At 34.1% G+C, this 26,857-nt stretch overlaps 2 protein-coding genes across 2 annotated transcripts in view; one reads left to right on the top strand and one right to left on the bottom strand.

The window, feature by feature from the left end:
- The window catches only part of LOC140054176 (uncharacterized), a 106,908-nt gene extending 99,170 nt beyond the window's left edge, over positions 1–7,738 (bottom strand). The window contains exons 1-7 of the mRNA XM_072099068.1: positions 7,614–7,738; positions 5,802–5,917; positions 3,287–3,396; positions 2,787–2,884; positions 2,081–2,234; positions 1,593–1,728; positions 529–609 (exon numbers count right to left, since the gene is read on the bottom strand). Of these exons, the coding sequence (XP_071955169.1) occupies positions 529–609; positions 1,593–1,728; positions 2,081–2,234; positions 2,787–2,884; positions 3,287–3,396; positions 5,802–5,917; positions 7,614–7,665 (747 nt within the window). The 5' untranslated portion in view covers positions 7,666–7,738. The remainder of the gene's footprint in view (positions 1–528; positions 610–1,592; positions 1,729–2,080; positions 2,235–2,786; positions 2,885–3,286; positions 3,397–5,801; positions 5,918–7,613) is intronic.
- A 957-nt stretch (positions 7,739–8,695) lies between these two features.
- Positions 8,696–26,757, top strand: LOC140054456 (xaa-Pro aminopeptidase 1-like). The gene is made up of 23 exons (XM_072099446.1): positions 8,696–8,931; positions 12,289–12,413; positions 13,199–13,309; positions 13,517–13,580; positions 14,386–14,490; positions 14,856–14,948; positions 15,204–15,356; positions 16,105–16,215; positions 16,762–16,846; positions 17,316–17,395; positions 18,432–18,559; positions 19,147–19,233; positions 19,442–19,507; positions 20,314–20,384; positions 20,617–20,694; positions 21,627–21,698; positions 22,217–22,277; positions 22,563–22,632; positions 22,767–22,871; positions 23,462–23,533; positions 25,145–25,227; positions 25,978–26,076; positions 26,551–26,757. The coding sequence occupies exons 1-23, from the start codon at positions 8,898–8,900 to the stop codon at positions 26,755–26,757; spliced, it is 2,160 nt and encodes a 719-aa protein (XP_071955547.1). The 5' UTR covers positions 8,696–8,897.
- The last annotated feature ends 100 nt before the right edge of the window (positions 26,758–26,857 follow it).

The raw sequence follows: 26,857 nt of genomic DNA, 5'->3' as shown, positions 1-26,857 counted from the left end.
ATTAGAAAGAAGATATGGAGAACATATTTTCGGATCGTCTTCTGAAAATGGCAGTGGCTATCAAAGATGATCAATTTCATCTGGCCTCTAGTATGTTCCAGTTGATGCGCAGCAGTCGGCGATTTTGTTTTATTAAGGCCACTAAGGCACGATTTACAAATAGTTTCTTTCCAGGAGCTATTAGAGCCTTAAACATAATGTAGACACTTTTTGTAATGTTTTTGTTTTTGAGTTTGTGTTGTGTCCGCTGGATATTGTGCTCCGACAACAGAGCAAACAGAAACAAATGATAATAAATGATACTTGACTTGACTTGAAAAATAACTAAATTTTGGGGATCTGCATTAAAAATCAGGGAAAATAACAAAAAACTGCAAATTTTGGGGAACTTGGGACTGGTTCTCTTCACTTGATGGGCATTTTTTCTATCTACCCTGCCTATGTAGCTCTTTGTTTTATATTTATCTGCAGACCTACATAAATACATATAGACACAACATTGCAGTTTTTTGTTTTATTTATACTTACTTTTTTTGTCAAAAACATTGTTTTCATTGTTTCTTCTGCTTTCATCATTGCTGGTTCTAAATCAGTAACTGCCTCCTTATTCTACAACACAATTATCAAAATAATAAAATTACTTTTCACTAGAAATCTCGAGCGTACATCATCTGGGATATCCAATACCAAATTTACTAGGTCTAGGCCTACCTGCAGTTTATGTTGTTTAGTATTAAACAACGGGTAATGTCAGAAACCAAGGTTTTTCTTCGCTAGTGTTTCACTGACATTTGCATGTAAAAAATCTTTTTAAAGTAAAGTCCTTTCTCACTGCACGACTTTCTATTGACACATTCATTATTCATTGTTACATATGGTCACATGTGTGATTGGCTTGGCAGTTGATAGATGGTTGTTAATTCGTGAAACAAAGGTCTAAGAATTGCTTTTGTTTTAATACTAGGTGTCATTATAAACATTGCCAGATTGATTGATTGAAATATATATTTATACTGGGTAACCTCTTCAGTCAAAGACTTGTCTCCCAGATTGCCCAGTTATGATCAGTGGCTGTGATGTACTAATACACCGGGGTAACTCCCTACTCGTCTCGAAAGATGTACTAGGTTCTTTAAAATGCACACGAGCTAGATGTGTACACTGGACCTACGGTTTATAGTCCTTATCCAAGAAGACTCGTTCTACCACCAGAACCATGGAGTGAGTGAGCCTTGAACCCCTGCCGATGTTATGGCTACGTAATTACGGTTTCACTGTCTTAACCGCTTGGCCACTCACTCACAGGAGTGAAATAACATGTTTTTTTAACCCCACCTTTATGTCTCATGAATACACTACCTTACACAATTATGGCGCAACGTTAGATTACTGATTGTGACATCGTGAATTCGGATAAAACTTTCGCTGCATTGCTTGTATCCCTAGTCAAATGGGTACCTGGTGAGATCATGACACAACTTTGCGCATATGGGAGTATGTTTCCATATGACCAGAGTAATAATGTAAAGCAGGTGCTTAGAAGCATTCTGCAACAACCGCTATATAAGAATGAATATTAATATTATACATACCCTTTCTTCAATCGATTGAACTGAATGACCTTTGTGGCTTCCAACAATAACGCAGTTTGCGCACACAGGTATCATATCTTCCAAACAAAAGAAGTCTAATGGTTTCATAGAATGTTGTCTACATTTATTAGTACTCCTGGGGGGAAAAAGATACATTAAAAATGTATTGTCCCCAAAATCAGAAAGATTTATAAAATAAGGCATTTTGCAGTTTCAATGTTATTCACTTCCCATATGAAAACAAAAAAAATGATTTCTTATAAAAAGCCGAACTTTAAATTACAGTTTTTTCAGGTAAACAATTTTTTTGGTGATAAATTTTTGGTCAAAGTGAATGACTATAATAGGTTGGTACCAACCATTGATTTGATAAAAAGAAATATATATATATAAATTGACTTTTTTTTTTAACACAGAGAGCACAAAGTGAGGTTAGGGGATGCTGGGGTTTGGGGGTAAAGAAAAAGACATAGGCAGAAGATACTTACAATTTGGGTTGTAGCTGTATTGCTTGATGGGTCATTAGGGTTCGAGAACTTCGATGGATTTTGTGAAAGCATTCTCCGCAAAGTCTAATCTTACAAGTTTCACACATACAGCTAGCTGGCTTCTTTATACACTCAAGGCATATCTCATCATCCTCTGAAAAATTAAATTGATTTACTGTATGTATAAAAAACATGAATATGCATGAACAATAGTTGAGTGGTCAAGCATTTAAGGCTAGGTGCTGCCAACAATAGTTGAGTGGTCAAGCATTTAAGGCTAGGTGCTGCCAACAATAGTTATCAAAAAATGTACAGGCCCAAGGGTCTCATCAACCATAGTTTATTCAAGTACATCTAGGCTTGTGTGCATTTTAAGAACACAGTATGTACTCCTTAAGAGTAGTGTACCTGTGTAAAGTCTGCGATATTGTTATCTTAACAACAGAAAGCTGAGCCCCGGAGATCAAAGTGTTTATCTGTGGTTGTGACAGATCAGTTCCACGCCCTTTAACAGACACCTTGCGCTGTGGAGAATATGTACATAGTACAGTACTGTTGGTATTTGTCACAGCCAGACATAAGACCAAAGGACCTATCTTGGCAAATTGAGCACAGTGTCCTGTTGTTAGATTGCCTTGATTATAGTAAGAAAACGCAGTTATAAAGTCCTTTCTAACGATACTAAAATGTCACAAATATTTTATACCTCCCATGACCTTTTCCTTAAATTTCTTGTAAGCCTCTGGAATGTTGTGTACTGCGTCACTGGAATCCTCATGTTTCCTCCATTTTCCTTCTCTAGAACTGAAAAAAATAAATTATGCAATCAGAAACTGAGCAAAATATATCAGGGAAAAACTATATTCTGATAAAGAGGGCTCACTAATCGATATTTCAGTTCATGTTAAAAGAATACAGAGGGCATACTACTTAATATCTCATATGAAAAATACAAAAAAGTTGTGATTTGAATATAAATAAGCTTTTGTGACTTCACTAATATATCAATTTTCCAGAAAATAAATAGGCATGTATATACCTATAAACACCAAAACATAACAAATTGTAGACGCCACAATGCTAAACAAATAAGTAAAGCAAGTACAATATTTAGCAACATTCTATTTTGCCAAAGTAATAATGAAATACATACATTGTCGTAGGAAAATCTAAACATCTTTAGAAGATGCATTTCTTTATACTTACTGGTTTATGTTCATTTGCTTTTTACTGTTCGTTAACAAAACACCGAGGACATAGAAGTCTGGTTGAAGTTGACTAATACTAGCCTCTTTCAGTGGTGTTGGAGTAGAAGTCTGAAAATGTATAATAAATGTACTATTATTTAAAACATTGATAGTATAGCTATGACAAGATTAAACAGTAGAGATTTACCACACAACAGGCAGCATTTTCATTAAACTTTTGAGAAGGAAACATGCCTTGGCTACCATTTTATGTGTACAGTAGCAATGGTGGTACTGTATAGTGTAGCATTTGGCTATGCTACACTGTTGACAATGTTCCCTGTATAGTGGTAGTTAGTACAGTCAACTCTCCCAATACCGGACTCTCCCAAAACCGGAATTCACGGAAAACCGGACTTTTTTGGAGGGCCCAATTTGTCCCTATTCTAAATGTACTGTAATTTATTATGAAAACCGGAATACCCAATTCCGGAATCCGGACAAATTATGAAGTACAAAACACGACAATTAGCGTCTGAAAACCGAACTGACAGTTAAAAAACTCCAAATATTTACGAAAACAACGTAACATCGTCGTCGCTGACTCGGATTCAATACATTCACAATGTACGAAAGCTTTTAACCATACCCTGACCATGCATGAAGTGCGCAACGTTTCGCGGTACGATCAAATAATGTTGCCATGGAGCGCTACACTGTGATTGACAGGTCAGTTCATTGTTAACCCACGAGGCGGCAATTGCTTTGTTGCGTATCGAACTGCGGTGGGCTTTTTCACATCAAAGCGCTATGTCTTAATGTCTATTGTTTTTAGCAGGGAGTTGTTAACAACTCCCTGTTTTTTAGCATATGAATTGTTTTTTAATAAAGTTCAATTTACATCCACTTTGTGTCTTTGTTTTGTTTAAATTATTATTGTTAAATTCACAATTGCAATAGGACTTTAAAAAGGAATGTTTCACTAAAAATGTGCATCATTATAAATTTGGAAATCATTATGGCAAAACGTAAACGGAATGAAATTGACTTAACTAGTGTTAATAAACTTTGAAATGTTACCAATTAATTATTGTGTCATTATTGCTTGGCTCGTTTACTTAATAAATTTTCATCATTGCTATCAAATTACGTCAAAATAAAGGAGCTTAAAAAACATGTGGTCTAGGTGTGGGCGTTTTTATTTGATTATGACACCTCTGCACATGCGCATCAATCAAAGCCCCGCTCTGCTATTTTTATCACCAATGCTGCTGCTAGCTCGCGATAAACAATAAACATATCACTTTAAAAACATTAAACCATGTCATTCCTTGTCTTAAATGTACGTTTTATGGTAAATTATGATAAAAAGTGAGAAACAATGCACTACCTAAGTAGCTCGCGGCGATCGACCTCTCGTGGGCGGTCTTAGGCCTAGCCTAGCTAGGCTTAGTTTTGTAGGCCTAGCTGGTAAACATCGGTAACGTACGAACATCGTACGCTACCTATATACCTAGCCTGACGTTGTATAGTTGCTGCATTAATTGTCTTTCTATTTTTGCCAGACTCCGTTGATACAAATTGGGGAAAACCCGGTATTTTCGCTGAAAAGTTAGGAGTCTTCCATTTGTTTTGGCCTCACGATCGATCGAAAAGTGGGCGAATTACAGGTGAAAAACAAAAATATAAATCCGCGCGCAATGCATTTTGGGATTTATAGCGGGCCGCTATAATTATTAGAATCGACTTATTTTTCACATTTTTAACCGTTTAAAGACGAAAAAAGTTATCGCAATAGGATCATATAGTATTATTTTTACATTAAATATAGTTTGTGATCTTAAATTAGATCTAAAAAACGTAGGGAATGGGGCTTTAATATTAATATAGTAGGCCTAGGCCTAGGCCTGATGGAGTAAGAGCAGTTTTCTGTTTGGGCTCATGCCTATTAATTACTTGCTCCTGGCAAGATGAATTGTAAAATGTACTTTATGAACTTTTGCCGAATAAATATTATTATTATTATTATCAGTATTTATTTAATTAAAACTAGCTTGACACAATCATAGCCTAGGCCTTCCCTACGCTAGACCGTACCGGGAAGCATTCGGACCGGTGATTAAAAGCATTTTCAGTGACAACGTGATGACTTTAAAAATATGTTTTCAGGAAACCGGACTTTCGAAAAACCGGAAAATATATGCCCGCCCAAGGGTGTCCGGTATTGGGAGAGTTGACTGTACTACAAGTACCTTATATAAATTGAGGGACTATATACGATTGCATTACCAATGAAATTGACAAAACTATCGTAAATTTACCCTAAATTTAGGTTTATACTGTAAAGAAAAGAATTATATTCAGTCTTTTCTTCTGGTTTTATTATTCATGTATTATATTAATTATAATACTATATAAATTATATAATATATTTTTTAATTACACAGTTTCAAAAGAATATAAAAATTATACATTTAATAAGAAATTGATAATATAAAAACATTTTTTTTTAAATTAATCAGCAATTTACATACCTTACAGATGGGACAGACAATGTGGGTTCGTGACATTTTCAACAACTTTGTCAGACAGCTTCTACAGAAAGTGTGACTACACACCAGCATACATGGATACAAGCTTCCAACAGGATCTAAAACAAACAAATTAGGATACAATTCTGGTCATTATGTTACTTATCGCGACTGTTATAGGCTTCGCATGAGTCCGAGCGGTTTTTACTCATGTAGTCAGGTAAGAGAAACGTACCTGCTTGTTGGAATGCGATCAAGCTGACGATGTGCTCCGACGTACTATTTTCACTATGAAAATGTGCAAACCATCTGTGATTGATTTTTCAAAAACTCAACTTCACACCATAAGGGAATCCCACACGACATTGCGCATGCCCAGAGCAAAGTAATTATAGCTTGCACTAGTGCCACAGACCGCGGACCATATTACCCGAGAGTTGGAGTTTTAACTAGGGATGTACTGTAGCCTAGTTAGTCGTCGCGCGAGCAAGAGAACGATGGATGAAACTTGGCCTAGGCCATACATGAACTAATACTAAAAATACGACTACGCCACGCGTTAAAATAATTATCTTGATATTGATAAGAATCAGTATCTATCTAAGAATCGTAATGCTTTAATTTTATTAGACAGAGGAAGTATGAAGTTCGGAACGAGAGAAAAACACACCGGGCCTGCCCTAATGTCATAAAGATTTAAGTGTATTTCAAGAAATGTACGAAAGTGAATAGCGTAGCGTTGCGAGCCCGACTTCTCCTACAACAGTTCTGGTTTTTTTTTTCACATCCGCGCAGCGGCTGCTGTCAACAAATCAACTTGTATACGATTGCATGTTATGTACAGTATAATGCGTTTTATATGAAATCTTTTATTTTGTACTTGAAAAATCATAAAAATTTAAACTAGTCATGTAATTATAATTCATAATTATATGAAGTTTATATATGAATGAAGCAACTACTTTTTTAATTACAAAATAAATAGGCCCACTGGTCACATCTAGCTGGTAGGTCTAACTAACTAGTATTATATTAGTAGGCATCTAGCTAGGCTAGTTCGCCGTGGCGCAGCTATTATAGTATTAAAATGATCCATCGCTGTAGAGTAAAATAGAGTCGCTGATTTCCTCGCTCTGCTCTGGGCATGCGCAATAGCGTGTTGGATTCCCTGGGCAGTTGAGTTCCGGTGTCTTTGTTTGTTTTATCTTTATACTGGGTGACCTCTTCAGTCAAAGACTGATCTCCCAGAGGGCCCAGTTGGTGATCAGTGGCTGTGATGTACTAATACACCGGGGTAACCCCCTACTCGTCTCGAAAGATGTACTAGGTTCTTTAAAGTGCACACGAGCAAGTTGTGTACACTGGACCTACGGTTTATAGTCCTTATCCGAGAAGACTCGTTCTACCACCAGAACCATGGAGTGAGTGAGCCTTGAACCCTTGCCGATGTAATGGCTACGTGATTACGGTTCCACTGTCTTAACCGCTCGGCCAATCACTCACTCGGCGGAATCCTAACCACGGCGTATTACTATTAATAATTAATGGACCTCTTATCATGGTGCCTGGGCCCAGACCTACTCATTGGTTAAGGACCATCAAGGTTGTAGGACACAAAGGCAAGGAAGCTTACATAAAGTAGGCACAGGCCTAGCCTCCAACATTCATAGCTAGGCCTAGCTCACAAAGATGAAGGTACAGGAGAGGGCGCTCACCATGTGAGAAGGTAGCCTTCCTCATCAGGCTTCTGGCCTGGTGGGCCTAACTAACACTTATTTTTATGTCAACATTCTTCTTTCAATGCAATCAACTTACCTTGGCCACGGTAGTTTTTAGAACAATGCGGGCATGATGGATTTCGCTGCATTTTGATATAGTTTGTGTTTTAGAGAGTGAAACCTCTCTCCCCAAAATTCAACACACTTCTTATAATTCAGACTTCGTCGTCTTTTCTACGATCGAAATTGAAGAGAGGCGCGCACATGTGTCTTGACCCCTGACCCCAATGGTTGCGATTTTTTTTATGAGCTACGTCAAAAAGAACCTATTATGTTCTTTGACTACTACGCCACCAAGCATCTAGTCACCTCCCTGAAGCATCGTTGTCATACTTTGTGTTATGACAGGCCTTTTTCCCATGAAAAAAAAAAACATTTTTTTATATAATATATTTAATAATGCCATTTTAATGTCACATATTGTTAATCACTTTGAAAAATAAATATTTATTAAATCATAACCAAACCAACCAAAACTCCATTGGCTGGCAGCTAATTTGACTAGTTTTTGTTTTAAATTACAGTTTTTTCTAGGTAAATAATTTGTTTTCGATCTAAAAAGATTCGAAAAGAGTGGATATAACTGTTATGTGAAATTAAAATTGCATATTCAACAAAAAAATAATTCTTTTTTTCAGGCGAACAATACACGTCACACATCTTTAGGCCTAAATTCATGCAATAATGTAGGCCTAATAGTGTACGCAAAAAGAATTTCCGACTTATGGACAAAATAATACAAGATAATTTTATTGTCAAATAGTTCATCAACGAAAGATTTGAAATTGGTTTTACTCATGGCAACTTGTTTAAAATAGAATAAAATCAGTAAAATGTTAAAAAACAAAGTAAAATACACAGTACAGTAAAATATGTACAGATTAAAATGCATATACAGGATTTACAAAATACAAAAAAAATAAAATAAAAAAATAAGAGGATAACATACATCAGTGCATGTATATTATTATTTTTTCACTTTGTAACTTCGCGAAGAAAATCCGTGGTCTGTCTCGGCTACCTAATCTGATTTCTTTTTGTAGTCTCTTTAAACAATCAGCAGAGGCATGTGAATACTTTATTTGCAAATACACACACACATATGCGGGATAAGTCAATATTCAAATATAATTAGAAGTAAGTCTACATGCGAACTTTGCTTAGTCCTATAGTATCTATATAATGTTGGTCCAAAGGTTGAAAGTGTCCGCCCTCTTCTGAATAATATGTGCCATAAAGCTGAGAGACAGTAGCCGGGACAGTAAGTACAGGAGTAAAAGCTGCGTCAAGAGAGTTTATTAAATCCGAACCTACTCCAACAATGTTTCTACGGAGCATTTTACTCATAGCTTCTGGTAAGTTATCTTTTCGATAAAAATAAACCATTTATTTCTTTCCTCTTTAATTTAGCCTTTTAACGATGTTTAGCCTGGAGTTAGGCGAGGCTCAAGGTCTACTGGTGTTAGAAGATATCGCGCGCTTAAATGTAATTATCTCTCAAAGTCTATATAAAATCTGGACATTGTTTTTCTTCAAATGAGCGCCATTTGACGAGATACATCTTGAGCACATTTCATTCAAAGTGTTATTATATGAATGTGGATGAATCGCGGAACAACCATACTTTCAATTTTAACATAATCCTAGTTCAGTTTCAAATCTTTATTTAAACAAACTTTCATTTACTGTTTGTGATCAAGCAGCAATATTGGCAAAGTGCCGATTATGAAGACTCTCATCATACGTATAAATTTCAGAATAACACTATTAATAATAGTAGGCTTATTATAAAATACTTGTTACCCTATACTAACTCTGTCAAAATGGAAAAAACAAATGTTTACGTCAATGTCTTTATTATCATGAGAAGTTATAGCAAACTTTTACCATACAGAAAGCTAATTCCAAGCTTTAAAATAATCACCCCATGCGTAATGAATTTAACCGATAAGGTCGGGCAAGCATCTCACATGATGTTTAGGTCTATTATTCCATTCAAAGTCCTGTGTGTATTACCGTAATGTTTAATTTCATTTATATTTACTTTCTTTTCCTTCTACTGTAGTACAGTTAGTTCTAAAGTTCATTGCATTATTCAAATGTAGGCCTGTGATTATTGTATATAAACAAAAATTATCTTTTTGGAACCTGTATAGAAAGTACATTTCAATGTCTTCTGCCTGATAACAATAACATATGTTCAGTCATAATTATAACTGTTATTCAATGTTTACTTCAGCTGTACTACCTAACCTTCATGGTTAATATGTTACTGACTAAATTCATATGAGTTACAGTATATTTTATTTTGTGATGTTGTAATGGCAATTGTGAACCTATATTATGTGGTGTATATTTTTATATAACTTGTGTCTATTTTTTATATATGTAAAATACTAAAAATAAGAAAAACAAAAAAAACTTTAAACTGCAGAGATAGTTTTCTAATGAAACAAAATTGATATAGATTATTGTAACAAATGTAAAGAATAAAATAAAAGTGAGTGAATCTCACAAAATAATTATACTTCAGCTGTACTACCTAACCTTCATGGTTAATATGTTACTGACTAAATTCATTTCACAAATTAATTAGGTCCGACTGTAATGTATTTTACATATGATTTAGGTTCGTATGTTATGCGGTAATACAGAGGGTCTGGTTTTCTCTAATAAAATAGACTATATAAATTATTTAAGATGATATCCAAATATGTAAATAATAAAGAAATTACAAAGAACCTTAGACCAATAATATTTTTAATCGACGTTAAGGACAGTTATGTGATTTCATAAGAGATAAGGGTAGAGAATTCCAGAGTTTAGAAATTAATTCTAAAATTGTTTTAACAATAATTAATTCTATATTAATTTAACATCAGATACTCAGCTTTGACGAACATCGTCATAATTTTTATATTTTCATATAAATTTAAAAATATTTATTCATCAAATAATAAGTAAAATGTTTAAAACACCAAAATGATGAAATGGGGTCTTAGAAAATCAGAAGGTTTGTATAAAAGAAACCCCAAATTACCGTTCTAATTAAAATTGGTTTCCATGATTGTACGGTTTTAATTAAGTGAAACTAAAAATGAACAATAGGATTTTTGTGTGAATGTTTTAGCCGATGAAACTTTTAGAAAGCTAGACTTAGAAGTAAGCGATAATTTGACCAATCACGTGCAATAGGTTATTTTAACTGTCGATTGTAATTGGTCAACTCGCTTTCAGATGAAAGTTTATGGAGGTGTAATGAACGCGTACTCAACTATTTAGGAAATCAAAATACAGCAATGGTAATACTGAATCTGTTTTTAAGTATCATGTAATGCCTGGGGCAGCAATGCCATGGCATTAATGTGTTGAACTGTAGCAACTGACGCTAACAAAGTTCATTTAGGATTAGAATTCAACATTTATTTAGAAACAGTTCAAGAAATAAAAGAAACATACATTTACAATAACTTAAGTGGTAACAATAAATAAGAACTGTAAACAATGAAATAGAAGTAAAAGAACTTTTTAAACAAACAAACAAAAACAAAAAAAGTAACTGCATGATAAATCATTCGCTAATGTTATATCTATTCAATTCAATTCAATTCAATTTCTTTATTGCTGCAAATGCCATCAAGGGCTAATATCCGCTTAAACATACTACATCATACAAACACAATTATACATATTTACATTTAAAATTTAAACAAATAAATTTTATTCATTACTACTGTAGTAGTAATTATTATTTTTAATTATTTTAATTAAATTATAATCCTACAAAAATTTATAAATATTTTAGATATTTCATTTAACAAATAAAAAATCTAACTACGGTACATTATGATTGTATTTGGAAATAGACAGTTCATTCCATAACTTAGGACCATACTGTAACAAAGCCTCCTAAATGGTACTTCCGATCTTTTGGTATTTCTATGATAAATGTTACATACCTTGTGTTTACAAAACATGTTTGAGATTGGCAATACATTATTTAAATATTTATAAGTAATAGATAAAACTACGTTATGTACTTAAAAAAAGAGCAATGTGAGCAATAAAATGAGAGAACTTGTTATATTGCAGTTTAGCGATGTTCGTTTTACAGTTAAGATTGCTGCCATTTTGTAATAGCAGAGTTTCATTGTATTGTATTTTCTAATAGTTAAAAATGGTTGTAATTGTAAAAATTTACCAAACTAAACTGCGATGAACAAAAAGGGTGGTTGCAGGCCTACTTTAGATAACACTGAACTTACAATTATGATATGAGTAACAAAAGTTTGAGACATTGTTAGACGTTACTGTAGTCGGCAATCACAATGGCTCACAATTTCTTGTTTGAATACAGTACCCACAATGTATGAATAAGATAAGGTCAGAAATAATAATAATATAGAACAGATAAAAAATAATAAGCCCTGCTTTATGTAAACTTTATTTCACGAATTGCTCGTGATAAATACATAATACAAACATGCAATACAGATTACTAAACCCAATGAATGCAGATTATGCAAGCTGAGATGCTGTGAAGTAAATTTTAAAATATCCGTCTTCTATTTTTATTAAGACATTTATCATGAAATATTGAAGTAAATGAAAAGTGTGAAAAATAATTATAAAATTCAATGATTTAACACAAATATACAACATAACTATGTATACTTATACTTGACTTTCCTCTTTTTTGTTTTATGTTTCAGCTTGTATTTTGGTGAGAGCTAATCCTATCTCGGATGATAGGGATCTTTTCCTAAATAACCGATCACCAAGAGATCTTCGACAGAAACGTGCCGATGATGAAAGAAACTGTGATGCATCTCCTACTGTAAGACTCTTTAATTCAGAGTTCTAATTTCAGAGATCAGTATATGACGTGGATTTTTAATTTATTTAATTCGTTTTGCTTTGGTCATCGATCACGATGACAATATAACATATGGAAGTAAAGAACGATTCCATAATATAATTAACTTTGAAATGATATTTCAAATAGGCATAATGCAATAACAATTGATAATACGTAGGCATAGCCTAGATTAGGCCTAACTTTATTGGTCAAAAATGCAAACATTTAGGCCTAAAATTTTGTTGTTGAAAAGATAAGATAGTATATAGGCCTATATAAAATATATTTATGAATAACTCATAAATTACTGTATTAAATTATACGAATAATTTGTATTATTGCATTACAAGAAACATTGGTATTGTTTCGTTTGTGTTGCCAAACGATTCGTCTACAGCGCATAATTATAATAATGAATTAGGCCTATTATGTAAATATGCATTCGTGATTAGATTATATTCAGCAATCTAGAGATAACAAAGTATGGCATGATATTATACAAACATGATAAACTTAAAATCAGAATCAACTATAATATAACTTTTAAGTTATATTATACTATATTCTTTGTATATAATTATTGTATTCTTCTGTGCTATCATATTCTATACCATATCACACTAACAGGTGTAACATGTAATTGGATAACAATTATTTTCACCCTCAATTAGGGTGGAATAGGACTAGAAAGTATGCCTATACGTTGAGATCAAATTAAAATTCTCTTAGGGCCTATCTTATATTTTTTTTAATCACCTCAATAGAAAGTACCGGACACTGCGTTCGATTCAACGGAGCGACTTAGAAAACTGAGAGAGCAAATGGCAGATAATAACGTCGACGCGTATATAATCCCTTCAGAAGACGCTCATCAGGTACAGCACAATATTGGCGATATTATGAAGAGTGACAGTTTTTGTAATACAGTAGTTATAGCGGTAATAAATACTGTATTACTAAAACTAAGACTACTCGAAATGCAGTATGTAGCCTATACTACACATTGATTATTCTATGTTCTTCACAATCTTTTTCAATTTTATGCAAATTCAACTTTATAAACTTATTACTTATTTTTTAAGAGTGAATACATTGCAGATAGGGACAAGAGACGACAATACATCTCTGGTTTTACGGGATCAGCAGGTAATCATTTCCATTACAATAAGTTAACAATTTTACATAAGTATTATTCTAATCTATGTAGTGAAGAAGTACGGAGATTATATCCTTACAATAAATAGGATCATGAACAGCCTAATTGTTTACCAGATATCTTAACGCTTTTATATTTATAAAAGCACGATTCCCACTAGGACGCAACACAAGTACGTAAATCTGTCTACACTATCTTTCTTTCTTCATTTCTATTAATAATAATAATAATATTATTTCCACAAATAATAAAGCAAAATACAGAGTAGCATAATACTGTAAATATACAACTGATAATGAACATAAATAATACAATGCAAGAAAAGAAGTTGGTAAGTGGAAAAGGGACGCCACAGCAAGCAAGCTTTAATTTGAGCGCCCCTCTCAACAGTGAAACCACTTAAACTTTAAGATTTTAAAAATAAACATACATACTTAATCACAGTACAAAACAAAAGAATGGAAAGGGGGAGTCTCTGAAGCATAGCTTATACGTCACTATCAAACTTTATTTGACAAAAAAATGTGATGTGCCCAAATATGGACACGATAATGCTATACCACTACCATATTTGGACACATCACTACCATATTTTTTTTGTCAAACAAGTTTGATAGTGTATACAGAACTTAAGTAATTTGATTACACGCAATAGATTATTCGAACTCGCTTGCCTTGCGCTTACGTTGCGTCCTATAAGAGGAACCTAAGCTTAATACTCCTGACATGTAGTAGATGTTTTTCTTGTTATACAAGACATTATTAGACCTACTAATAACGCATTTCACATGGTAGGTTTGGCAATTGTCACAAAAACACAAGCTTTGATGTGGGTTGATGGACGTTACTTCTTACAGTCGGAGAAAGAAATGGACTGTCATTGGACCATTCAAAAATCTGGTATTTCATAGTTAGAATAATTTGTTTTAGAACTAAAAAGTATTCTAGAATATCCCATTTCCACGTTAATCCGCGATTGAAGTTGAAAGTTTAAGATGAAGATTAAGATGTAGTTCTTTGATTTTGAAATAAGGTCGATAGCTTAACGGCTATGAGCGCTCAATGGCTAAACCATTAGTCCCGGAGCTTATGGGGGCCTATGAGCAGTGCCCAAAGAAAAAAACAGGCATTAAAATATGTTGAAAAAGGCTAAAATGCCCACTTAAACGCCACTGCATAAGATCATTGTATATCGAAAGCTTCCTATTAACCAGTATGCTTATAATATATCTATGGTTTACATTTGTCATTATGTTTTGATTTAGGGCAACCCGATGTGCTAACATCTTATGAATGGCTCGCAGCGAACCTGAATCAGAATGACAAAATCGGATATGATGCAAGATTACTTTCTGTCAGTAAGTTCATTGTAGTACTAATTAACAAGGGAAAAGAGAGGAAATGTAATGTAATGTGATACAACTACTTATACCATAAACAGACACATTTATATAGAAAACAAGTGTAGGTAAAAACTTTACAAGCCGATAACAAACACCAAGATTGTTATGTATACCATTCTATTAAAACTATACCTTAAATACACTTACAATAAGAACAAACGCTAATGACATAATAATATGAACAATTAACTTATGCTTGTTACATTCTAGGTTCCTTTAACCGTTACAATGATGCCATTACCGAAGATCCAGTTCGGAACCTAAATATGGTAGAGATTACTGACAATTTGGTGGACGAAATATGGACCGACAGACCAGAATATCCAAATGAGCAACTTATCGTTCTAGAAGAAAAATATACTGGTAGGGTCAACAATTTTTGTTTGGTTATCACAGTTTTCTATTTACCTTCTCTATGAATTCTATAAACACGTAAGTTTGAGACTATTTTAACAATTGTAAAAACTCTTTCTACAAAAATATATGTTCATTCCTCAGTCGTGGTGGAGCCCATCGAGGCTCAGGTAGGCTACTAGTGGTTTAGTTTGGGAAGTTTATAGCGGGGCCTTTAGACAGATCTAGTTTGGATCATTATTTTGAGTGGACCTCTGATAATAACACTTACAAAATTTGGACAGGAGATATGGAATTATCTTACGCCTGAGATCTGGTAAAACCACGGTTTTTAAATTTGAAAAAAAACCCATAAAACACATCTATTTCCAAAATGAGCAACTCCTTTTGCATCTTTTCTCTATGTAAGCGCTTTGATCATTTGGCAATTTTAGGCCCCAAGTGAGGAAAGAAAACTTTATGTATCGCCCTTCTAATCTAATATGGAAACCCTAAATTCCTAAAGAGATCGATATTTCTAATAATTCACAATGAATTTCGGCGTAATTTTCTTTGAACTAAGTCGTGTATGATAAATGTAAAACGTATGAATTATATATTCTAACTGAGACAATCGGATCAGGCTCTCCAGCAGTGCAGCGCCTACCAGATAAGCACACGATCCCCTACTCTTTTCGAATAGTTATAGTTCTGTAAGGCGCACTATGCACATGAGTTCAACGGCCTTAAATCACATCAAAATGTTTTTATATTCAAGGTCAAACGTGGCAAGAAAAACTAAAAGTTCTACAAGATAGACTGACAAATGAAAGGGATGATGATAAGACAATTGGATCACTCATCGTTACAAAGCTAGACGAAATTGCATGTATGTATCTCCCATTGTTCTGCTAATCGTCATATTTTGTAAAATATTTATGAAAATCGTAATACAAAATAATTTATTTTAAAAAGGAAAAATTTACAATAGGCCGGCTACTTTTAAATCTAGAATCAATCGTTCCAGAGAAAAAGTGAAAAATAAGACCATTTACTTTTGTTTTCAAAATGCAATTTATGTTAGTACCATTATTTCCTTGCTAATGTTAAAAATTTAAAACATGAAAATTTCTTCAAAGCGAGTGTGTGAGTGAAAAGTACAATTTGCGATGACCGACGACCTTAATTAGTCAGGTCAACCGATGTGTCGTCGTTCGTCGTCATGACACAAAACTGTGCCGAGGTACAGAACGATGAAACGCGTCCAATATCCGTACATGCGCAGTGGATTGACATGACGTAGTTTGGTCGTCGGTCATCACAATATTAAAAGCTCCCTTGTGATGAGCGTTCAAATACTGCTGATGTTCTTTTTCTATATTTATTTATACTAGTAACATCAACTTCTTTTTTCTTATTTTTCGATGTAATTTAGGGTTATTCAACATGCGAGGTGCTGACATTCCTTTTAACCCTATGTTCATTTCATATGCAATTATTTACGACAACGAGCCTGCTCGGTAAGTAAAGATACATTCTAGTTTACATCTCTTCTCCAACTCTAGTAGAGGATTTCTCTAATACATTTGCAATCTTAATACTGTCAATTCTATTCAGCAACCTGCTATTATTAATCCACTGATTTAAGCTCTGTCTACACTATCAAATTTTTTGTGACAAAAAAATGTGATGTGCCCATGTATGGACATGATGATGTCATCACTACTATAATTGGGCATATAAATACCATATTTGGGCATATCATACTTTTTTTGTCAAACTAGTTTGATAGACAGAGATTTAGACTTCCAAAGCATTCGTTTCTTTTCCACAATACAGTTAAATGAAATAATTGTATTAATTGCATAAAAAATATTCAATCACAAATGTACTTAGGCTATAAATAATTATTTTAAGTTCTTAAATTACTTGCAAAATATCTTTTGAAAACATTCATAGAAGTTGATTTGTTAAAAATATCTTTAATAGTCTTTACATGTACAACGATACTGATCGAATAACATACGAAATAAGAGAGCATTTAAATATTCTAGCCGAAAATCCGTGCGGTAAGTAAATCAAAATTATAGTGGTTGTTTTGTTTGTACTCTAAATTGTCTTCTAATGCTTGCAAAGAACATTTGTCAAGTACAAAAGAACCTCAATAGAGAGTACACCTCGGGACCCTACAAATTGTTAAATTAATAGGGGTTTTTGCGAGGAAGAAAAAAAAACCCAATTATAATTTTAGCAGCCCATGTTTCCCCAATGAAAACTGTCAAGCCAAAGAAATTATATTGTTATATGCATTTTGTATTAATAATTATTTAAATATAATGATTTGTTGTTTTGTGACTGAAAAAATATTGTCTTAATGAATAAACAATTTGGTGTTGGAGTCCCCCGAGTAGTGGTTGGCCGTAGTGGTTGGCCGTAGTGGTTGGCCGTAGTGGTTGGCCGTGGTGGTTGGCCGTGGTGGTTGGCCGTGGTGGTTGGCCGTGGTGGTTGGCCGTGGTGGTTGGCCGTGGTGGTTGGCCGTAGTGGTTGGCCGTAGTGGTTGGCCGTAGTACTGTAGTTGGCCGTAGTGGTTGGCCGTAGTGTTAAAACGTTATTTCCACTCGGGAAAGCGTCATCTTGGTAGGGGTGACCCCTGAAAAGGTATGTCCCAAAAGAGGTTCTCTAATCTATGTTATTTGCTTTCTGTGTTGGTATGTAAGTTTGTTTACGTTCACAATGTTTAATATCATCCTTATGTCCTGTGGCAATTATCTATAAAACTATGAAATTTAATTTCAGCATGTACTTGTGCTCACATTCTGAGCGCTTTTAATGATGTTTATACATCAGTGGAACGTGTTTGAAAGTATTAGACTAGCAACACCACCCCACCCCACCCCCTCTCCCCACCATACTCTCTCTCTCCTTCTCACCCCTCCCAACTCTAAATGCCAATGTGAAATACAATGTAATTTCAATAACTTTTTCAATGTTTAATGTTAAACATTATCTACATTTTACGTAGATACAAATTTTAACTGAGGTCTTGCCTCACAAATTGCATCACAAATCAGTAAAATGAATACATTCAAAATAATTTTGTTTAAGTTGGTAATCTATGTGTGATTACTCGTCCATATGACCAGTTCTTAACCGATGTCGAAAAATTAAACGATGAATTCACGTGGGTCAGCGATGCATCTGCAAGTTACGCAGCTTATAAAAGGGTTGAAGAGGTATGTAAAGCTACAGGGTTATTGCATTGTTTATGTCTCTCGAAAGCAGGAAAGCATTTCACTTTTCATAACCAAAAATCGAAAACGGTTTGGAATCACCGTATTGGTGTTCTGATGTTTCAAAATGTGTGTTCTGTTGTATGTTGTAGTTGTTTTTGTTGTAGTACTGTAGTAGTTGTTGTTGTTTGGGGTATGCGACTGAGGAGGTTGTATGACGTTTCCGAATACATGAAAAGGAATAATTAACCTTTAGCAATACGGATTAGGGGACAATAGGCTACCAATCAATCAATATTTAGAAGAAAAACATTTTATATTCTCCTTTGTGGCGTAAACACCACACCTATCCACATGTCATCATCTTATCTTCATAATATTATTTTATTTCATCATATTATTTTCTAATGTTTTTTTATCATTAGGCCTTACAATATAATCAACTTCATCATTTCAAATTCAAAATATTCATAATAGTTTTCTTATATTTTTCTATACTACACTTACAAAAGAATTAAAGGTTTTAAAACCAGAACAAAGGTTAACACAAAGAAGATAAATATAATGACTTGGTTACTTTGTATTTACAGGCTAAACGCTACGTTGAAGCTTCTCCTATACTCCTGATGAAAGCTGTCAAAAATCCCACAGAACAAAAAGGCATGGAAGACAGTCACGTATGTTTTGTTGATACTTTCACCACATGCAATGTTATTACTAGATGCCAACATTGAATCTCAATGGGCATATTCGTCTATTTTAGTGGCCAATCCAAGAAAATCTCTCATTTTTTAATACAATAGTATTATAAGTAAATCTTCTTCTTTAGAATACCAAAACTAAATTTAGACACTATTTATAATCTATTTTCATTTCCTCTTTTAGAGACGAGATTCTGCAGCAATTATTGAATTTGCTGCTTGGCTTGAGATGGAAATCGAAAAGTTAGATGTGAGTATCTTGTATTCAAGTATATAATGGTTTTAATGGTTTAAAATGTATATAACGTGTGAAAATAAAAATGTTGATGTAAAATAATTCCCGAAATAGCCTAAAAAACGAATAAATTGACCAAGACAACAGTCCGAAAACGGAATCTCACATCACCACACTGTTTCACTAACTTGTCAAGACAAGCTAACTATTTATTCACAAGTGTCACAGTGATGTGAGCATCTGACTATCCTGCCTAACAAACAATAAAATGAATAAAATGTATATGACAAATAATGAATTCACACAGAGCGAAACAAGTGAGTCTTCAGGTAAGCCTTGAAGATCGAACGGAGGGAGACTTACGAATCACCAAAGGCAAAAAGTTCCACAATTTAGGAGCAGCAACCACGAAAGATCGCTCCCCACATGATTTCAATCGACACCGTGGATAGTCAAGATTGGTTAAGTCAGACGTTGACCGGAGGGAACGAGTACAGGTCGCCGAGCGAAACTTGATTAACTCTGAAATATACGTTGGGGATAAATGATGAATGGATTTGAAAACAAATAAAAGAACTTAATACGCTTTTCCACAGGGAGCCAATGGAGACGACGGAGAACAGGGGCGATATGTTGAAATTTAGGTGTCCGAGTGACGAGACGGGCAGCATATAAAATACACTGTAAACATAATACAAGAAAATAAATATCTAATTATTAGGAGCCTATTTAGTCTTAGAATTCGATGCGAATTATTAACAATATTTTAATTTATGTCATATTGTTCTAAATCACAATAAATCTCTATAATATTTATTTAGGATCCTGAAGTGGGGGATGTCGATAAGCTGAGTGAGCTAAGTTGTCAAGAAAAATTATACGAATTTAGAGAGTAAGTTTATGCAGGTATCACTGTTGCTACGCTGTTACTAGCATGTTCACATCACTGTTAATGGATCATGTTAAAATTATTCTACTGCAGTTACTGCAGAAAAATCAAAACGTGATATTTTAGTTTGTCACTGCACTGTGTATAATTAACCATAATACTACTTGCTAAGAAATTGCAAGTGGTTAAAGAGTTAACACAATGTACTTACTTACATAAACTGTTTATTTTACAGGAAAAAAGAAAATTTTAAAAGCCTTAGCTTTGAAACAATTTCAGGATTCGGAGCCAACGGAGCTATTATACATTACAGGTAAGGACTAAACAAAAAACTACTTAACTGGATGATATAGCTGCTAGGACCGAGTCTAGGACCAGCCAACATATTGAATTCGATCATACTGTATGCTACAGATACAGATAAAATTCCTTCGCAGAATAGGCCTACATTTATTTATTTTTATTTTATTTTATGTCTTTAGGCAATGGGGCCAAGGATTACCAATATTGAATTAATCACTGTCCTATCAGATAGGTGGTAATCCCCCTGATACATGGGCTATTGTGTGAACCAGTTCACCGGGGTAACCCCCTACTCTTTTTCGAATAATGAACTGGGTTCTTTAAAGTACACACAGGTTATAACTGTGTACACTGGACCTACGGTTTATAGTCCTTAACCGAGAAGACTTGTTCCACCACCAGAACTAGGAGCGAGTCGGCCTCGAACCCTTGCCGATGTTGTTGTTGGCTCTTTAGGTACGGTAAACGGCGCCCCTGTCTTAACCGCTTGGCCATATGACTCGCTCATGGTTGCAGTTCAAGAAAACAATAATGATGATATTTAAAACTTAACTAACAATTTAAGTAAATGTATCAAACAGATTATTTCTGAAATATCTTTATAGGGATAATCGGATTTCTATAGCGGTTCGTACGCTCCGTTAAAACATTGCTATTTGCCTGTGCATTTTATATACGCCTACCTTTATGCTATCCTTATCATGTTTACTGTACAATTTTTTAACCTTTTAGTAGTCATAGGGCGCTTTAAGTGCAATTATCAGTGTTATTTTTATGTCTGAGGATCCCAATGGAAATAACTTTTCTTTTAAACTTTCTTGGGTTATTCTTCGGTTCATTCTATTAATATTGTTATCTTGTGCTTTTTTTCTGTTATGTTTGTCTTTGTATTTTTGAGTGAACCGAATAAAACTGAACTGAATACCTGTTTTTTAATCTTAGTTCATCTGAAGCAACTAACAAAGCGATTTCGAAAGCCAGTACATATTTATTGGATTCTGGTGGGCAATATCTGTAAGTAGTTATTTTGTGCATTCTATTATACAGTTATACAGATTTATTATTTAATCTAACATGTAATCTTTCAACATGCAATTTTAAACATTTTTTTGTGTGTTTTGTGGCTTCTTCCCACTTTTATTTCATCGAAAAAAAACGTATCATTCCTTAATAAATAGGTATTTATACAGTATTTAGAAGTAAATTATGTCCACATACGTAGAATATAAAAACAGAGTCTAAAAAATATACAAACAAACTAGCATGATCATTAAAAATTTGAAATGATGCAGTTTGGATCTTGAACGTAAAACATAACAATAATTGAGTTTACATCATGTACAAATAAAATACACGTGTATACAAGCACACACATACTTTTTTGGGGTAGTTTTTTTCTGTGTTTTCTTCAGGACCAGCAACAAGTATACATAATGTGTAAACAAAAAACATTTTTTTCCATCAAAAATTTAAAATCTAAAAATCTAACAGTTTTTCTTTGAAGTTAAACATTTTCTTAAATACTTTCTTAGTGACGGTACTACTGATATTACAAGAACATTCCATTTTGGTGATCCGACGGATTTCCAAAGGGTAATTATGTCTTGTTACTATATAATTTATATATAAATTCACGTAAGGGCGAAATTCGGTAAATATTCTAGAAAGAGTGCTAGTTTTATAGTTGTCTATTTATTCGTTCCTGCAAACGACATGTATTATAGTCGGCGATACGTACATTTGAAATCGTCAGTTTCTTACGATGAAATTACTGTGTATTTGAGAAACATTTAGTCTCATATATATTTGCATTAACTTATCTAACGAATTTATTTATTTAAAATAATAATAATAATAAAATGTTATTTATTTTTTTAGGATGCATACACACGTGTTTTAATGGGAGCAATTGATTTATGCCGAACTGTTTTTAGAAGTGGTGTTTATGGTAAGAAATTAAATGGTTTTCGTCAGAGAGGGTAGCGGTTACTTTAAGAGGGGTATAGGGCATAACAACGTCTTGATCCCTACCCAATGAATTATATATCAGAAGTGTTTATAATCCTATATTTTAATACGCAGGTCGTGATATCGATGCAATTGCACGAGCTCCTCTTTGGGCAAATGGAATGGACTACCTTCATGGAACAGGACACGGTATTGGTCACTTTCTTAACGTTCATGAAGGTAAGTATTGTTATATATAGATTTTCAAAATTAAATATGAATGTTTAATAATAAGAATAATACAAATAATTATCAATATAGAACCAAATGTGGATGCAAAAGTGAAAGCATAAGATACATAAGTGCAATATGCATAATTCTTCTTCACCATACACGCAATATTATGCATTGTGTAGGCCTATTTGAAGTCCAATTAGAGCGCTTATAATACTGTATGTTTCCACTCCTGATCGTATGGCACCTGAATATTATCTAAAGAATTTCTAAAAAGGAGTTTTTAATTGTAGTGAAGATAATAACAAATGTAAAATTCATGTCTGATGTTAGTGTACAATTGTACCGTACTGTAAGGAGCTTTCGATTTCCGATGAAATATTTGACTTATGAACTTACTACTGTAGTTCATGTTGATTCATTGTGCGCCGCTTATGCGGGGATACTGAGACGTACTTTCCCTCTCAGTTCATCTACACAGTTGGCGAATTCTAGATCTAGCTAGGCGATGACAAACAATAGTATGGCGTCGCAAATCGAAAGCTTTCTAATATTTTAACTGGACCACGTTACGTTATTGTCAATTCAATAAACAGGACCAGCTCGCATTAATATTGGCTACCGGGAGACTGAGAAACCAATAGAACATGGCATGTTCTTCTCCGATGGTAGGTTTGACAGGTAGATTTTAGGCGGTTTACGAAACAACTACAGCTGTGATGGAAATAAACGTTCAAATCGCGTAAATAAAACTATCTAAAACAATAGTATATCACTATTAGTATTATTAATACACCAACAAAGTCAATATGACGTAATTACGTACAGTCTAATTGACGTTTATACGGATTCCAGCTGTGAGTCGTTTCTAAAACTGCAAACTAAACTTGAAACAAAACACGATCACGGGATAGTCTCTGTCTTGTGAATTTAGGTCCAATAAACATTGGCGGTTATACTGGTGAAGAACCAATCGAACACGGTGTTTTTGTATCCAATGGTAATGTATCTGAAGATAGATTTACCTTTTGCTCATGCAGACCTAACATGACTTAAAATCATTCATTGAGCATTATGTTTCACTTGTCATTTTGTTCGCACCTTATAACATATTTTAGAGGACTATTATTTTAATTTATTTTGGTCATACATATGACATATTACATCAAAAACGTTGAGATAGGCTACTGTACAGCGTCAGCATACCTCCTGGGTGCGTATTATTATTTTAAACATGATAGAATAGGCCTACTTAAATGTGACGAATTATTTGGCGGTTTTTCAGGACTTATTGTCTGTGAAAATCAGTTGGGGAAAACTTACCGCAAAATCAGTAATGGTATATTTTTTTCTCGTTCATTACCCTAAGTTTATCAACGTTAATTGTCAGAAACCAAGTAGCTATTATTTATCATGTTGCTCACTAAATATAATACCAATAGTTATTAGATAGTTACAAGATAACTGCACTGAGAATATAGCATTTAGAATTACAATAACTATACTAACAGGCCTATCGTATATTCAGAATCTGTAATATGAAATTAATATAATTAATTTATATCATGTTCCGTCTAATTTTGATACCCTCACACTAAACACTAAACTGTTATGATGGTTTAGATATTTAGATAACAAAGCAGCTTAGGCCTAATTTGTTACCACGAGAATTGTTAAATACAATTAAGCACTATCAAGATTGCAGTAAGTGTATGATTCCATTTAAAATAACACAGACCAATGATATACTATATATTAGGAAATAGAATAAAACCGTTTGAAACAAAATATCATCTTATATCATATAGCTTAGCATCACAATGATTATTTTATATTAACCTAATCTTAAACTATAAATAAGGCAAACAATACAGGTTGTTTCAGTAAAACAGTACGGTAAATAATAAAAACGAAGTAAGGCCTAAATGAAGTACGCATTTCAATCCAATACCTTACTACCGCAGTTTTTTCTAGGCATCTTGAATTAGGCCTATGGTGTTTTTTAAGCCGGCGTCTTAAGGCCCGTCCAGGTATAGTTATTTACCAAGATAATTTTGTTCCAACATTGTACTCATGAAACCAACTTACCCGGGTAAATAGCTAGTCAAACGGCCCAAATAGTTGAATTCCTCCCCTATTATACAAAATCACCGGCGTAACATTAAACCAACAGTGATTACTTTAAATACATCACTGTCTATTCGCCGAAGCATTCGTCTAAGCAAGTACTAAGTATATTTCACCTACCTTGGCAATTATCTAATTTGATTTGCTTTCAGAGCCTGGATACTACGAAGCTAACTCGTTCGGAATCCGACTGGAGACGATTGTGATGGCAACGGACATATCTGATAAACTAGAAGTAAGCCACTACTGTGTTGACAGCATTCCACGGTTCAATAACATACACATGGAACTACATGCAAATTATTTTAGTCACGCATGACAGACTTTACCTACACATACTAAGTTATATGACGTAATTTACAGAAACAATTTAGTTCTGACCACATGATAAAATGTATAAAGTTTACAGTACACTACGTATATTAGTTCTGAAAAGAACTGTTGAGTTTCTCGACGTTTTGATCAATATGCTTTGATCGTTCTCAGTAGTGATCAACATTTAATTTCGCCATGCAACCTTCAAACAATATATATATATATATATGTCGATTGTAGTTTCACTAGTATTCAAGACATTATATTAGGGACTCAAACTATCTTTATAATTTGCGACGACCGAGTTCATTGTGTGCATACGGGAATATAATTGGGAGTTGTGTCCTCGCACCTCCTTACCTCGACACATGGGTGATGGTTTCTATGTCCAGGCGACACCCAACCGACGCAAATCGAAAGCTCCCTATTATTAATTCACGCCGACTCTGATTCACGACATATTCAACGATTTAATCGTGTCTTCCAAAAGAGATATGTGCTTCTAAATAGTGTGATTTAGAATGAATGAGAACTTGTGATAGCCAAGGGTCCCCAACACCTTTACTTAAGAGGAAGGGGGAGAACACGGCACTTAATTGTAAGCCTCCGCCTCTCCCTCATTTATAGTACACTGATTTTTTTCTCACTAAGATAAATTTATTGTTTTCAGCATCAATTTAATGGATATAAGTACATGACATTTGAACCGGTTGCACTCGTTCCATTTGAACCTAAACTCATTGATTACAGTTTACTTAGCCGTCAACAGGTAAAATTATTAGTACAATTTTATATTTCATTCAAAATTGGCTCATTTCAATAATAATAATAATAATAATAATAATAATAAGATTTATACAGCGTACATATCACTAAAGTGCTCAAGGCGCTTCAATATAGTTTGTCGCGTCATGTTAGTTTGAATACACTGTACCTTGCTTCAACAATTAACATTTGGGGCGGCATTTTATTACAGCCGGCCTTTATTGAGGGGATACCTTCGGAACTATAAAACAATTGCCCTGGATGTTCCAAAGAAGGGTTTCTACTGTATTATTCGATATGTCCATTCTTACTATATAATCAGTGGCGTAACGACTATGAGCGCTCACTGGCTAAACCCAAGGGCCCTGGAGCTTATGAGGCCCCTGGGCCGGATCACATCCAACGTTGGAGGGTTTCTAAACCAGGGGCCCCAGGCCTTCGCGTTGCGCCACTGATGTAATCATCTGTATCTTTATAGATTGATTGGCTGAATGACTACAATAAAAAAATTCGAGATGAAGTAAGGAATGAGCTTGCATCTGAGGCGGCGATTGACTGGATGGAAAGCAAGACCGTTCAAGTATCGTATGACTATGTGTTCAGTGGATCAACGCGTCAAGTTCCTTCATTCATGGTTTTAATTGCTACAGCTATTATGGTTGTTAGCGTACGTAAGCTTTTCTAAGTACTCTGGCAAACGCGATACAGAAAATACCCAGCCTTCCGAAGATATAGCAGTGAATAGATTTTCTTCTGTGTGTTATTTTGATATACATCTTTTTATA

This window comes from Antedon mediterranea, chromosome 7 (genome assembly GCF_964355755.1).
Source record: "Antedon mediterranea chromosome 7, ecAntMedi1.1, whole genome shotgun sequence".
Taxonomy (NCBI): domain Eukaryota; kingdom Metazoa; phylum Echinodermata; class Crinoidea; order Comatulida; family Antedonidae; genus Antedon; species Antedon mediterranea.
This window is presented reverse-complemented; position numbering and strand designations above follow the sequence as displayed.

What these genes read in the sequence shown, in the direction of transcription:
- LOC140054456 (XM_072099446.1), top strand. Translation starts at nt 8,898, where the DNA reads ATGTTTCTACGGAGCATTTTACTCATAGCTTCTG. An exon ending in AAGGCATGGAAGACAGTCAC is followed by an intron (nt 19,234 to 19,441) that starts GTATGTTTTGTT and finishes TTCCTCTTTTAG; the next exon opens with AGACGAGATTCTGCAGCAAT. An exon ending in AAATTATACGAATTTAGAGA is followed by an intron (nt 20,385 to 20,616) that starts GTAAGTTTATGC and finishes TTTATTTTACAG; the next exon opens with GAAAAAAGAAAATTTTAAAA.